The sequence below is a fragment of the Lingula anatina genome, chromosome 5, assembly GCF_051362555.1.
Source record: "Lingula anatina isolate TDL-2025a chromosome 5, LinAna3.0, whole genome shotgun sequence".
Classification (NCBI taxonomy): Eukaryota; Metazoa; Brachiopoda; class Lingulata; order Lingulida; family Lingulidae; genus Lingula; species Lingula anatina.
This window is the reverse complement of record NC_141771.1, coordinates 12799605-12813591: the sequence shown is the minus strand read 5'-3', so window position 1 is coordinate 12813591 and position 13987 is coordinate 12799605. Positions and strand designations below refer to the sequence as shown.

Below are 13987 nucleotides of genomic sequence, written 5' to 3'. Positions count from 1 at the left end.
CTGATGCACGTTAACTCGCTTAAGTCATGGTAAATTCAAAGTGATTACAAAGTAATTATTATTATCAATCCAAGTAACACGACTGGAACTTACAAAAATTCAACTGTTACAAAAATGTAATTGATGTGGCCCGAGTACGAAAGTGTAAATTTCGAAAGGTACACCTACCGCCAATTTTATCCTGTCAGTTTAACAACTTAGAAAGGCTCTTCTCAGCCGTGCTTAAATGTCTTTTAACTGCAAAACAAATGCACTTTTCATTGGTCAGATCTCCAAGTAGCATTCAAATGTGGTTTCCACGGAAATCCTTATTAAAACCAGGTATGAGGATATTTGTAACATATTGTGAAAAAAAATCGACCACATGACGTGTAAATTGTCACTTTGACCCTTTATATCTCACGGTTTTTGATATGCAAACAGCGCGTTGAAAAACAACGTAAAAGACAATACTATAATAAACACCTATCCGAAAATAGATTTTAACTTGGTAAACATCCGAAATTGATTTTTTAATTTAATAGCTTATCATATATAGAACTCATTTTAATACATACCCAATCCACTGTGACTTCTGTTTTTCTAATTAAGATGCTTTGACGTATTTTATAATTACAACGACAAGCAACATATGGGACGAAAATCATTGATTTAATCTCATTTGCATTTAGTGGCGTGTCACCTAGGCCCGTGTCGTATGCACATTTGTCCTATGACATATAGAGCGACCACCACATAACATCCTTGGACCAGACAGTCAGTCCTTCAGTCTTATTTCAAGACTGGAGTATTACAGCGTAACAATTTGCCTGAGCGTTTCATTATGGAACTCCATTTCTTTGTATTATGGCTTGGGATTTGTTGCACTGTAGTAGCGTCAGGCGATGTGGGTAAGTTTTACATAATAATACCTATGGGCTATTAAGATTTAATAAATTTTGCTGAAATATTGAATTTTCTTTAACAGATGTTGGGAAAACATTAGACTTAGTCACAGTTGGTAACAAGTGCTAGATGGGGAACGTTTATATATTTTATCTTAAGAAAACAAAACAATTGCCTGCTTTTATGTGTTTCCCATTTCTCTCGCCTTTCCAGGACACGGAAACTTTGATAATTATGACAAAAGCGACGATGGGGAAATATATGCGACAGAAAATAAGAAACCTTCTCTTCCCGACACCAAGTCTGCCTCAAAAACTGAGTTCTACACACCCAGTGGCGAAAGGTACGACGCTTCACAGCGATACAACCGACAAGATGGTGAAAGAATCCCCGTAGAAACCGACACCGAGTTTCGTGGATTGGAACGTGATGGCCACCAAATACAAAACACCGGTGCTGAACGTGAACCTGATCGCTATACCAACAACAGACGCAACGTTGCCACAAAATATGCCAACCCGTATCGTTTAAACGACCAACGACCACAACATGGTCAACACGGACAGCCTCAGTCGAGTTACGAGAACCGCCTAGATCTGCGTGGCCAGGGTCCAGGGCGAGGCCGCAGTGCGTATATACATTGCTACTCGTGTTCCAGTTCGTTCGCCATGTGCGGCAAAACGGTGCAGAATGCCAACGGCATGGTGCACATCACCAAGTGCCACACCAAGTGTTTTCTGAGGGTCGAGGAACACGGAGGTAATGGCTTTATTTAGTATTCACTCTAACAGTTGTCACAAATGCGTGCGAGATGTAATTCCTCATCTATAAGGATGTATTCAGAACAAGTTCATCCACGGATTAACAGGTCCGAAGATCAAATAAGGCCTTCACACTTGAAAGTTTGTCGCATATTAAATACTGAATAGATTCCCCTCCGGAATTACGCGACAAGCTTTCAAGTGGGTTAGCCATATTTGATTCGCGGAACTGGTATTCCGCGGATCCACTCTGGTTGTGTAAGTTTAAACGCTTTGTCAAGATTAAGTCGTTGACTGGAGATCTAACATGTGATATGAATATCGCATGAACATACCGAAAATAATATTCATGCCATACAAAATTACACTTAACGCACACAAAGCGTTTACATAATACATTCTTATATCACGTGCAGCCTAAAGAAATGTAAAGGTATAGACACGTTTATACACGTATAAATGAAAATCATTCTTATGTGTCACCATTATTTTATGTCTTAGGATTCCAAAAGTCAATATGATATCTCCAATTTTATCCTTGATTCAGTAGATAACATAGCTGCACATTTTACTTTATTTCGACATATTAACATCCGTTTGATACCAATAATAGCATACCATCCTTTTAGGCCACACTTGATAAACCTTAATTAACTTGACTTCAAAAGTGACTTAGGTAAGGGGGGAATTGTGTGATTTTCAAATGGGCGGATATATTTTTCAATTATGTTCAGATTGACGTTCGCCTCACCAGATGAAAAATGTAGATATTCATCTTGTGGGCGGTGTATTCTTATGTCATGTAATAAAATGTCATAAATTCCTATGTGATATCACATATGAAATTAGCGTGGCACCATCTGTAAATTAACAAGATGCTTCAAAACAGATGTGTTTAATGAATGAAGCCGCGTGGGAAAACAAATGTTGCAAGCACCGCAAAATGCACATAGAGACAGATCAACGAAAGCTGTTCATATTTTAAAGAAAGCCAACTTTAAAAATAAAGTGTTAATATTTTTTACACATTTAGATATGAAGACACCTCAGTTGTGATATTGACAAATCAGAGACCACTAATCTTCAAACATAAATAAATACAAAACGTGTCGATTGAACTTTGACTCTTCTTTTTCTTTCCCAACATATATTTCATAAAAGGGACCGGAATTATATTGGTTTAATTAACAGGAACTTGATAAATAGAAACACACACATATATTTTGCATAATTGCTTAATATCTAAACTGGTAATTTGTATACACTAAAATTCATCAATCTGCATTTCTTGCTTGCATTTTTTAATTATTTGACCATTTAATTCACCATTTGTAGTTATATCTCGCGACTGTTTTGACGGCTGGTCCAGCATTCCCTCCCTAACGGCAGACTATAACGGCTGTAAGCCGCAGAAATGGGGCGGCAGGATCATGAACTGGTGCTTCTGCACGGGACACTTCTGCAATGGCCAATCCGAGGCTGATCTGGGTGGACCAGGTTAGTGACGCCTCTGCTCTCGTAATGTCGACCTGTGTGAAATGTTTTTTGTTTTTTTTTTTTTTTTTTTTTTTTTTTTTTTTTTTGGGGGGGGGGGGGGGGAGGTTCTTCATTTTGTATGCGGTTGTGATTAATATGCTTAAAGGTTAGTGCGAATGTTAGTCTGTAGTACAGTGTAGATCTTGGTTGACCGGGTAAATGGAATGTCGACACTCATAAAGGCGATCGAGTTGACGCCGATTCATTGAGATATTCACACATATAGAAGGAAGCATTTTGAATCTGCTACTAGGTTACAAACCGTATTTTCACCCAACCGAGCCATTGGGAAGACCACGACTTGGGGCACAAAGTCATTCCGGTCAGTATGACCCTTACCACAACGTCCGACCAGGCAACGGAGACAGATTTCGCCAGGGTGCTGCTCAGGGCCACACAGTCGACCAGCTTCCCTATCCAAAACGCTTGAGGTCTTCTTCCCGAACAGAACTGGCACCTTCTGTTGGACGCTCGGAACCCAGACAAGATGGAGGTTCCAGCAGGGCGATTCAGTTCAATGGTAAAACCTTCTGTTAATACAGTTATTCTGTCAACATCGAGGCCGGTTAAGAGATGTAATATATTGTATTGTTAAGGGGAACGTTTTGGAGAACATCGATTTTTTCTTTTTTTTTAATTGGTGGCCACATGGATGATATTCAATATCCACTGTAGATATAAAACGCAAGAAGTACGTATGTACTCCAACGAAATCCAAAATGAACAAGTTGGATTCAGCTTCAATCTTTTTTCGCAATTTAGAGCACAATTTAAGAGTTGCATGGTTCTTTAAAGATAAAACGATACAAGGCCTGGAATTGTAATAACGATGTTAACCATGATACTATATACCTTTTATATTCAAGCTATACAGTGTCAGGAGTCGGGATTTACTGGGGACCCTAACAGCTGCCAAAAGTTTTACGGCTGCAGTTATCAGGGTCGGGATATCGGCCACGCAGTGATGCACACCTTCTACTGCCCTGCAAGGTTAGAATGGGACAACAGACGTAAAGAATGTGTCCGACATTCGACCACCTGCGCCCCACATCTCCGCCGCAAGGAGTTCGAAGAATTTTTACCACCCATCGAGCAAAGAGAAAGGCGCATTGATGTTGTGAAACCGGAAGTCATCCCGCAGGAACCACGTTACCGAGAAAGCGCCCCCGTGACTCGTGCAAAACAATCTACTCTTTCGAGAGAGAAAGCGCGTTCCTCTGAGGAAGATTTCCCCTATCCAAAGGTAACAGCTGAAGAGAATGTGTATAAAAGAAAAGGAAACAATGATGTTCAGCTTGAAAAAGACTTACCTTATCAAAAAGATTTACCTTATAAACAAAACAGCAGAAAAAGAATTGTGGCACCATACGAGAAAAAATCAGTTAGAAGAGATAAAATAGAGAACCCTTTTAAAAAAGACGACAGAATTATCGCCCCTTATGAAAAGGAATTAGAATAGTCACCCCACATCGAAATGACTACAGCTCCATCTGACAAAGACAACGGAAAAGTCGCCCAGTTTGGGAAGGGGTTCACAGTAGTAGAACTTAAAAAATAACTGGGCGAACTCAGCAAGTCCTAATAGGTCTCCTCGTAGAGCTAACCGTTTCTGTTAGTCAAGAGCGACAGCTGTACATAGGGAATAGGGATATTCTTAAAAGGTTTTGTTCTCTGGCATTGTTTTAAAGGATCTTCAGTGGATATATCTCCTGTAAGCTACATGTATATTTGGCGATGCTCTTTGATGCAAACAGTGTAACGATATTCATCATAAAGTGTATAGAAAATGAAATTATCCTTATCACACACACTCAAGGGAAACAAAATTAAAAAAAAAAACAACATTAAGGTTTAAAAGGACACACGGTCTCATTCATATGTACATGTACATAAGGTATGTATTTTGGTCAGTAATTGGTATGCATGTATTTAGCCATGTTGTAACGGCGACTACCGTATATCTGTTTTTGGAGACAAAATGTATTTATTCCGTAGATGGTATATCGTCAGTATACATGTGTCTAGAGTTCTTGTCTCACAATTATCAGGTGTATGTGCCATTTAAATGCCTCTTTATAGAGCATTCCCTTGGATACAAGGGTTATTGCAAACCTGGGCGATATACTTACTTGCATATTCATAGGCTTCTCTCCATGGCTTCGCCGTCATGGTGCACATAAAGGTATATGGATATATAAATGCAATCAAAACGATCCTGTTTCTTTATTTTGGATTAATAAAATTCCAAGTGTGTATGGGTTTGATTCAAATGCTATGCTACATGTGTATATGTATACTGTTTTAATGTTGAAACACATATTGGGCCGTAGCAGACTAATTAACTGTGATTGCTTCTGAATCACGAGCGCGTTTATTGTGCTATTTTGTATTATTTGTCTGGTTGTGGGGCTTCGAAGTTGTAATCGCAACTCACAAGATTGGACGCTTCGGTGGAAGTAAAAGCGTGAAATAAAACATGTTACCGATAGATGTCATTTCTTTGTGTTTCATTAATGCACTACCGGTATCTCAGTTACACGTTGTAAATGGACACGCAAGAAATGTCTGTATCAACGATGTTATACTTGACTTGGCCGCTATTTCATTTTTCATAAGCGTAACATGGACTAATATAACTAATTTCGTTTTTTTTTTCTTTCTGAAATGCGTTAGGTGCGACAAAATCCCTTTTGTCAATGCGTTACCACTAAAGCATGATATTAAAATGAGATATACTGAAATATGCCATTTTTTGTTACATCGGCCCCACGCAGGAAGGGATCATTGGCCACTCTGATCCATCATGTTCTGTTAGTCACCCACTCGGGAAAACATTACGTCATGCTGCCTGGAAACGCGTCTGCTAGAGGAAATGCTTCTCCCCCGCACATTTATTTTCAAAATGTTTTTTTATCAAAACACATCAGTTATTGTTGCTGTAAGTCAATACATTTCGCCTGTACATTTCGCAACGACAAACGCAAGTGCCAAAAGCGGTCAACCCCCACAGTTGACATTCAAAATAGCAAAAATACTCAAAACAAAAAACCACCAAGTTCAATTTCAACATACTTTTCACCCTTTGGGTCATATAAAGACAAATCACAAAGCAAAAAAAAAAATCGATGGTAATTTTAGGGAAAAAAAACAGAATTTTAAAAAATTGCCTGTGCACGCCAGGAGCATATCAAGATAAATATGAAGATTACACTTGAGGAGTGGCGTCCTCAGGGTAAAGGAAAGAGTTCAAACTATTGGTTGTGACACGCTTTAACGTACAAAGTACAGTTGTATACTTGTTAGAAAAGGGTTTTAATTTGAGACATATGCCTTGTACGGACTTTAAGGAATATGAACTTCCTCACTTCAGCCATGTTTCTCTTACCACTGGCTAAAGGGGACTTTTTGGCGCCGAGGTGAATTAAAACCTTGACATTGGTTGGAGACTACCAGTGAGATAACTCGTTTCATAAAAAAACGAAATCTTAATGTCGCTGTGCATAAATACGATAAAGAAGTTCTAATATGTTCACACAGTCGTAGCAATATCTCAAAATGAATGAAGCATTTTCGGTCTGGGCGGCCCTGGAGGATTACCAGGGTTGAGTAGAATAGAAGTCATGAAGCCTTAAATACGGAGAATAGAAAGAGAATCACAATGATTGAAGTTAGCGGTTTACGCGGCAGTCGCCATTAGTTTTAACACGAGAATCCTATTTCCTCAATGGCCATCAATGGGGGCAGAAAAGAAATAAACTTGACACAAATGAGGAAAAACTGTGCTCTGTCCCAATCTCTTTTAGATTAAGTTAATAGGGATTAGTGCCGGTGTGCTTTATTATCTGATGAACGTATAATAATGTCTGAGAGAATGATTATAGGATAACGTAAAGATAAAAGAGAAAAGAGAAATGCTCGAAAAATCTCCCAAAAAGCCCATGTTATATAAAATCAACTATATATTACTCCGTTTTTATTGTAAATAACAAAAAATGCAATCTTTCTGTTTGAAGTATGCTGACGTAGGTACAGGTACGTATACATCGCTCACGTATTCTAACATCAAGCTTTTTTCTCTTCTTCTACTACGAGCAGAAAAGGGCAAATAATGCCCGATTTATTGAGGACGATATACACTTCGAGGTCATCCTGCTTGTCACTCTTAGTACCAAAATCACGCATTTAGCCAAGTCTCTAATGACATTTAACATAACTGTACGTTCATTCCAAGAAGCCAGGAACGCCAAAGCGTGTTGTAAAATAATCGACTTAAAGGCTCTCGCTCAATCCGTGCTTAATTTGCCTCTGGGGTTCTGAGTGTCCTGGTTTCTCTAATGTCACTGTAAACGGTGTCTTTACAATATCCCAACGTCACATGGTGTCCTCTTAGTGTCCTTGGCATTATTAGAGATATCTTATACATCGCGGTGGACTTCAATAAGGCTGTTAGCGCCTAAAAGCCCGTGTTTGCGGTTGCATACGGCGATACGTTGGAAATCCTAGAGACCAGTTCACATCAAAAACAGCTTAAACACGCTGTAGAATTGCATGTAGCGTCAATGTGTGACTATAAATATTCGGACAAACAGGTATGCCATGGTACATGTGCTTTCAGAATCTTTACTCCACATTACAAATGTGATCAGACCCACTCGTACCGAAACTAGGTTTCATTTATTCCCGAAGTGAACAGGAACTCCCGTCATCTAAAGCTTTGTATTTTGTACTTGGCGTTCGATAAACTTATATCTGTGTTTCTCGAAACCGCTCTAGCAGTTCATCTGTTTCTTGTGTTTGAAAGAAGTATTACGTTCTGCCCACGTCTTACCGTTATGTGAGATGTGAATACGATCCTTTCTTGAAAACAGTTGGGCACAAATCTGATGTTTATGCAGCTCGATGTAAACCGATTCCATGGTAAGAAACTTTCATTTATATTTACGAGATGTCCGTATGACACCACCAGAGAGTTAAGCATGCTATCATGAAAATTAAAACACACATGTGCGCTACTTGAAAGTGCATTGTAGGCGGTTTCAGAATTGTTTTAATAACCGAATCAGCGTATTTTAGTAAAATGCGCGAAAAACCTTGATTTAAACTTAGAAGAAATACCGATGGCTAGCACATTTTAAAACATGTCTTTGCCATAACACAAGAAGTGAGTTCATTTTGATTTCATTTACTGTTTCTGAAAACTTTTGAAATTCAATTTTGATTCAATTCGATTTTTATAGATACATGCAATGCGTTTTCATTCCAAATTCTTCTCCTGCAATACATGTACCAGTAGTGTGCTTTCAAATATAGCAACGTTTGTATTTCGAAAAAGATTCTGCAAAACAATTGAAGTGATTGAAACAGAGAATTGTAATTACCGAAATGTATGGTAATTTAAAGATTTTATTATATTGAATAGTTCAATATTTTCTTTGAAAGCAAACATTTGTGGCTGTTAATTGTATAATCAAGGCTTTCCAACCTAAGTGTTGATATTTTCCGACATTAAAGGAATCCAAGACAATAAATCGAACTGCAGTACATGTACACTGTAAAAACAGTGTTTAGCTCCGAGACACATTTCTAAGCGCCTGTTTTGTCTCATTTTTTCCACGCGTTTAGCACCTAAACACGTTTAGCCTATTAACATGTTACACGCTTTGACGTGCCTCACGCCTAATAAATGTAGGGTGTATTTGTTTAACTTTAAGGTTGTAACGTTTTCAACTGTTTCAGTCACTACACACACACGCACGCGCGCGCGCGCGCGAAGTCACGGTCACCTTTACCTGCTATAGATATCTCTATCTATAACTGGGTACCGTGAACTGTCAACATAGTTGATTCACACCATCATCTTTACAGCGGGACTTATTCATCCTTGTGTTAGCTGACCTTGCGAGGAAGTTAATTGGAATATATTTCTGTAAAACAAGTTAGGAAAATTCACTAGTTTACTAAAGACACGAAACAACTATCACTTTTACTATAAAACATTTTTTTCATATTTTGATAAAATGCGTTAAGGTATTGATGTCCATTTATTTTTTCCGGAAGTAATGAACAATAGAACATCAGGATGATGGTGGGGTATTCATTATAATGGTTTATTTAAGCTTACGTCACATGTTGTTTTTTTTTGGTAACGATAGTCCGAATATTTTTCAAATCGCACCGCTCTAGTCGCCGACTAACCCAAGCCCATTTTGGAATTAACCGCTAACTGTAGTACATACAGCATAAGACGTGCTTTGGTGATTAATAAAAAAAGTTTTCAAAACATTAAATAATGTTTTTCCAGAATGTTATAAAACGCTTATAAAACTGCAAGTGCATCATTTTGCATGGAGTTAAAAACACCCATAACGTTACCATGACGTTATTCTATACCATCACCATCATGTAACCAGCTGATAACGTCGTGAAAACGTTATTTGTTATTTGGATTATTACTTAATGGGCCTATTTTAAATAATCACACGTTACTGCAAGGAAGGACACAACGCGTTCGAGTAGGCTGCTTCTCGCCTCCAACAGCCCCATATGTTTACAAGGGGAAGTGTTAAGCAAAATTGTTGAGTCTTGTAATAAACTTGTTATGGGATCGTATATATGGGATTGTGAAGCATTTTTTTCTGTGACGAGCTTGAAAAGCTAAACATGTTGTTTAGCAGCTCCACGCGTTAAGGAATTCCACACCTATAGCAGCTCCATATGTTTAGCAGCCTCACGCGCTTAGCAGGGGAAGTGCTTAGCCAATGTGCTTAGCTTGTGATAGACTTGTTATAGAATCATATGCCGGTGAAGCTAAACACATAGCTAATCGTGTAACAATGCCAACGTGTCTAGCTTTTTCTTCTGTGAAACGTTTGAAAAGCTATACGCGTTTAGCATTTACACAGATTTCTAAATGCGTATAGGTGCCTAACGTGTGTTGCATGTATTTAAATGCTAAACACCGTTTTTACAGTGTATGTTTTTATATATATATATAGATGAGCAAACACCACAGAATGATATTACAGCAATTGTTATCCAAGTTTTGATGTTTTGCCCTTTCTCTGCCTTTGGCGACCAGGATATGCAATTGCAATACCGGTGACTAATCCACATTTACTGATTTTTTTCAATATGGACGTCTTATTTGATTATGTCATTTTGTAGCTATCTCCCATTCTTTATAACTCCTAACAGTAAAACAATATTACGTCTTTCAAAAAGACGACCAATTTCCTCTGAATTGAATCAAATATATTGGATAACCATCCAGAAATATGTGATCCGCAGTTTTACGTAATGATAATTCCAGACAATTACTATCGCTATTTACTTCAGGAGTGTCAAATTGATTGCACAAAGATTATCCATTTATTCCTTAAAGGTTGTCTATCTTCATCTTTCTAACAATGAAAGCAGGAAAGAAACCTTGAAACGATAGTCCTGATTTATGGGATCTCTTTACTACGTTTTGTATGGCAAACTATTGGGATTAGAAACGCAGCATATCACATATTTGATAGATTTATTGACCTTATTTACAATGGATATGATTTGTAGCACAAATTTTAATTTTTTTCATACATGATTTATGCTTTATATGTGGGATCAACAGAAAAAAGAAGCCGGTGAGAATTTTGTATTCTACTGGTATACGCTCCAAGGAACTACATGAATCTGGTCTGAAGGTGAAGTCAAAAACATCCAAGGAGCCTTTATTCATTTCAAATTACCAAACAAGGCGAAAATCTTTTGATAAACGAGAGAGTTCGGAAATCTACATGTGCTTTTGACAGCTACGTTACACTTGCTTGCCCGGTCAGCTCCCACCAAATGGCCGCCCCTGGCTCCAGTGTTAAATCAATTTCTATCTTTTTCTATCAACCATATCTATTAACCATTATTACTTTCTAAGAACTGCCAAGATCCAAAACGAAGTTCAATTCTAAAGGTAGACGATACAAGATGTCCATGTTTGCATAGTTATCTAGTGCGGACAAAGGTAATCATCCCCTAACGTTATTACGGAAGGCAAGGAGAAGTGATTTGCAAACAATCTCCGGTATGTTCATTACGTCGTCAAGGGTGCGTTCAGACACAGACATTGACCCAGATTGGCTTAGGTGAAAACAGTCATCGAAGGACTACATTAGTCTATCAGTGATTGTGCAGTCTAGACAGGACAGATCTTCCTGCCAGAGAGACACCCATTTAGCTTTAATGTTCCTGGTATAACTACTGAAAACCACAGTAAAACCAGCGCGTGGCTCTTATACGTACCACATAGTCTGGAATTCTGCACATCTCAAAGGCACAATTGAAAAGAATGGCCAGTTACTTTGATACATTGCAGCTGTTACCAAGTTTGTCAAGGTTCTTAGGTCAGCGGCCATATTGGTTTTGCATATTTTTTTAGATTAGCTTGGTGAATGCATGGGCCTGTAGTATTAAAATAATTAAACCACTAGTTATGATTTCGATTCGTCCACTTCGCCAGGTAAACCAAATTGTTACTTTCTTTGCCTTATGTGCGTAGCATAACATTAAACCTCAATGTTTGTCTGCCAAATGGCGTTGAACGTATTTCAGAACGCACAAAGAAGAAAGAAGATATTCAAAGACCAGATGGTCAATGATATAGTATTAGAAATATTAATCGCGAAGCTTATTACCAATGTTTGAAAGATAGTATTCCATGTGCTGCGGTAACCAGACGAAGCTTGCTAGCTACCATACTCATACCCTTCTGTGTGTCGTTGTTGAGAATGCGTCACCTGGACATAAAATTGACAACCAAATATCTGATGTGGGAGCAAACAAAATCTATGATTTTGATTCCAATAAAGGGAAACAACATATGCGTGAACTTTAATGGATTGTATGCCCTGTGACACACATATCTTGTTGAACGTGGAAAATAGTGTAGGAACTAAACATGAGTTATATTTATAGGCACCACATTACCAGGCGGAAACGAACACAGATTGACAATTTGAATTCGAAACAAACTCCATTGGTTCTTCATTACCTGTGTTCTTTACCATATTTAAGGGACAACTGTTACATTAAGCTGATCATCTGTAAGTTATCTTTAAAACGAACATTGCTTCCTGTAAATGCACTCTTTTTTGCGAATGTGGTGCTTGTTTCACCTTTTCAGTTTAGAGGTTTTAAATACTTCAATGGTGCAATGTCTCATCGGTGCAATGTATAGCAAAGAAGCTTTCCATCTGGTGCTAGTCTCATTTAGTGTACTTTTCGCTAGGTTGCACTCACCTTATTTTTTAGTTAGAGTTCAAATGCCTGCAAGTGCATTCACTGCATTTTATCATAGATTTAATTTGATTGCTTTGAGAACGTCAATTATCCATTCAATTAAATTTTGCAAGTTCGAACACATAAAAGTGGAGTGCATTGTTCAATTACTTTGAAGCCATTCGTCTTGATTTTGTTTCTGTATCCTTTTAGATATCTTGTTTGATGTAACGATAGTATATTAAGATGGAAGCCCAAATGTCCAATAGATAGACTGCCAATCAATTATTTGTGAGGACAATGGCCGACTGGTCAAATGAGTGGCGCAATGGTAGTAGCATGTTTTCCTTACTAGTAATCCCATGTGTTTTTCACATTCCCTAGTATGGTCAACCCCATTGTTTTGTCATATATATTCTGTGTCGGATGAAAATGAGTGAAGCATTTGCCTAAAGTTATCATATTTCTTATCGTGCTAAGTGAAACGCCAAAAACAAACCATTTGGTTAAGTTCGAGACTCAATCGAGACAGTGAACTCCCTTTACGAAGTATGTTATCCTGTCCTGAATCCTACATGGAGGTAGCAACCAATAACACTATTCCTGTCACCTGCAGGAGGAATACTTTTATCTCTTTCTTTTCAAAGATATTAGTGTTATGGAATAGCCTCAGTTGTACTTTGTTTCGGAATTATCCATAAGCTGGCGCTCGAATATATATATAATCAGAGTATGCAAAGCTAAAGTCAGCCGTGATATTTACCTAGATAAATAACATGTATTTACATCTTTTCACAACTTATTGTTTAGCGACGCCTTTTTTGCAGAAAATTTAGTTGAGGCTGTCTTTCCCGCATTAATTACGAAGATGTGACTATACCGAGTGCGATAATTTTGTGTGTGAGGTAGGGAGACATGCAAATTTATGAATATTTTAAATCTAATTTCATTACCAACCTTATATTTAATACTAAAGGGGGGAAACTTAGATGCTTGGTATATTCGGTAATTATTTTGGGGAATTTTCTTGACTTCATTTATCCTGTTTAGAAACGTAGAGCTACTTCACATCCATCCGTTAATCCAATCGACCTTCCTATAAAAAAGTCACTCTTCACATTGTTAAGCATCTGATCTGATCTCAACTTGTTGTATCGGTCTTCTGTTGTTTTGGAATTACTAGCAGAAAATAACGAACGGCGTCTTCTTGGATGGTCACATTATAAGGCGACTATGCGTCTTAGACATCATCCCTTCGGGAAGGATTTAAAACATTAATTTCGACCTCAAGATCAATCCGTAAGGATAAAAACATGACACTGAGAGTGGGAACGAGATTGATCGAGTGTCCATTGTGGTTAAAAGTAATCAAAACATGGCCTCGTTATTAAAATGACTTGGTACTAATTAATACTGGCGTTTGTATTACTGATAGTAGCGAAAAATCAAGATGAAACGATTTTCTCGTCAAACGGGAATGGCACTCATTTCACACATTTCAATCAAATAGATGAATATGGTGAATAAATGTACAAATTAAAAGTTGAATAAAT

The 13987-nt window shown here is 37.9% G+C and overlaps 2 protein-coding genes across 2 annotated transcripts in view; both read left to right on the top strand.

Annotated features, from left to right (window-relative positions):
- Nucleotides 1-823: 823 nt before the first annotated feature.
- On the top strand, nt 824-5664 carry LOC106165354 (uncharacterized). The gene is made up of 5 exons (XM_013543538.2): nt 824-890; nt 1099-1644; nt 2982-3143; nt 3436-3702; nt 4049-5664. Exons 1-5 carry the CDS (start codon nt 824-826, stop codon nt 4639-4641), a joined length of 1635 nt encoding a protein of 544 aa, XP_013398992.2. The 3' UTR covers nt 4642-5664.
- A 2416-nt stretch (nt 5665-8080) lies between these two features.
- The window catches only part of LOC106165372 (corticotropin-releasing hormone receptor 1), a 71598-nt gene continuing 65691 nt past the window's right edge, over nt 8081-13987 (top strand). Inside the window, exon 1 of the mRNA XM_087012845.1 lies at nt 8081-8099. Within this exon, the coding sequence (XP_086868971.1) occupies nt 8097-8099 (3 nt within the window). The 5' untranslated portion in view covers nt 8081-8096. The remainder of the gene's footprint in view (nt 8100-13987) is intronic.

Bases quoted from the DNA above. Each gene is read 5' to 3' on its own strand.
- LOC106165354 (XM_013543538.2), top strand. From the start codon at position 824: ATGGAACTCCATTTCTTTGTATTATGGCTTGGGATTTGTTGCACTGTA. The intron at 3,144-3,435 runs GTTAGTGACGCC...ATCTGCTACTAG, and splicing joins GGCTGATCTGGGTGGACCAG to GTTACAAACCGTATTTTCAC. The intron at 3,703-4,048 runs GTAAAACCTTCT...TTTATATTCAAG, and splicing joins CAGGGCGATTCAGTTCAATG to CTATACAGTGTCAGGAGTCG.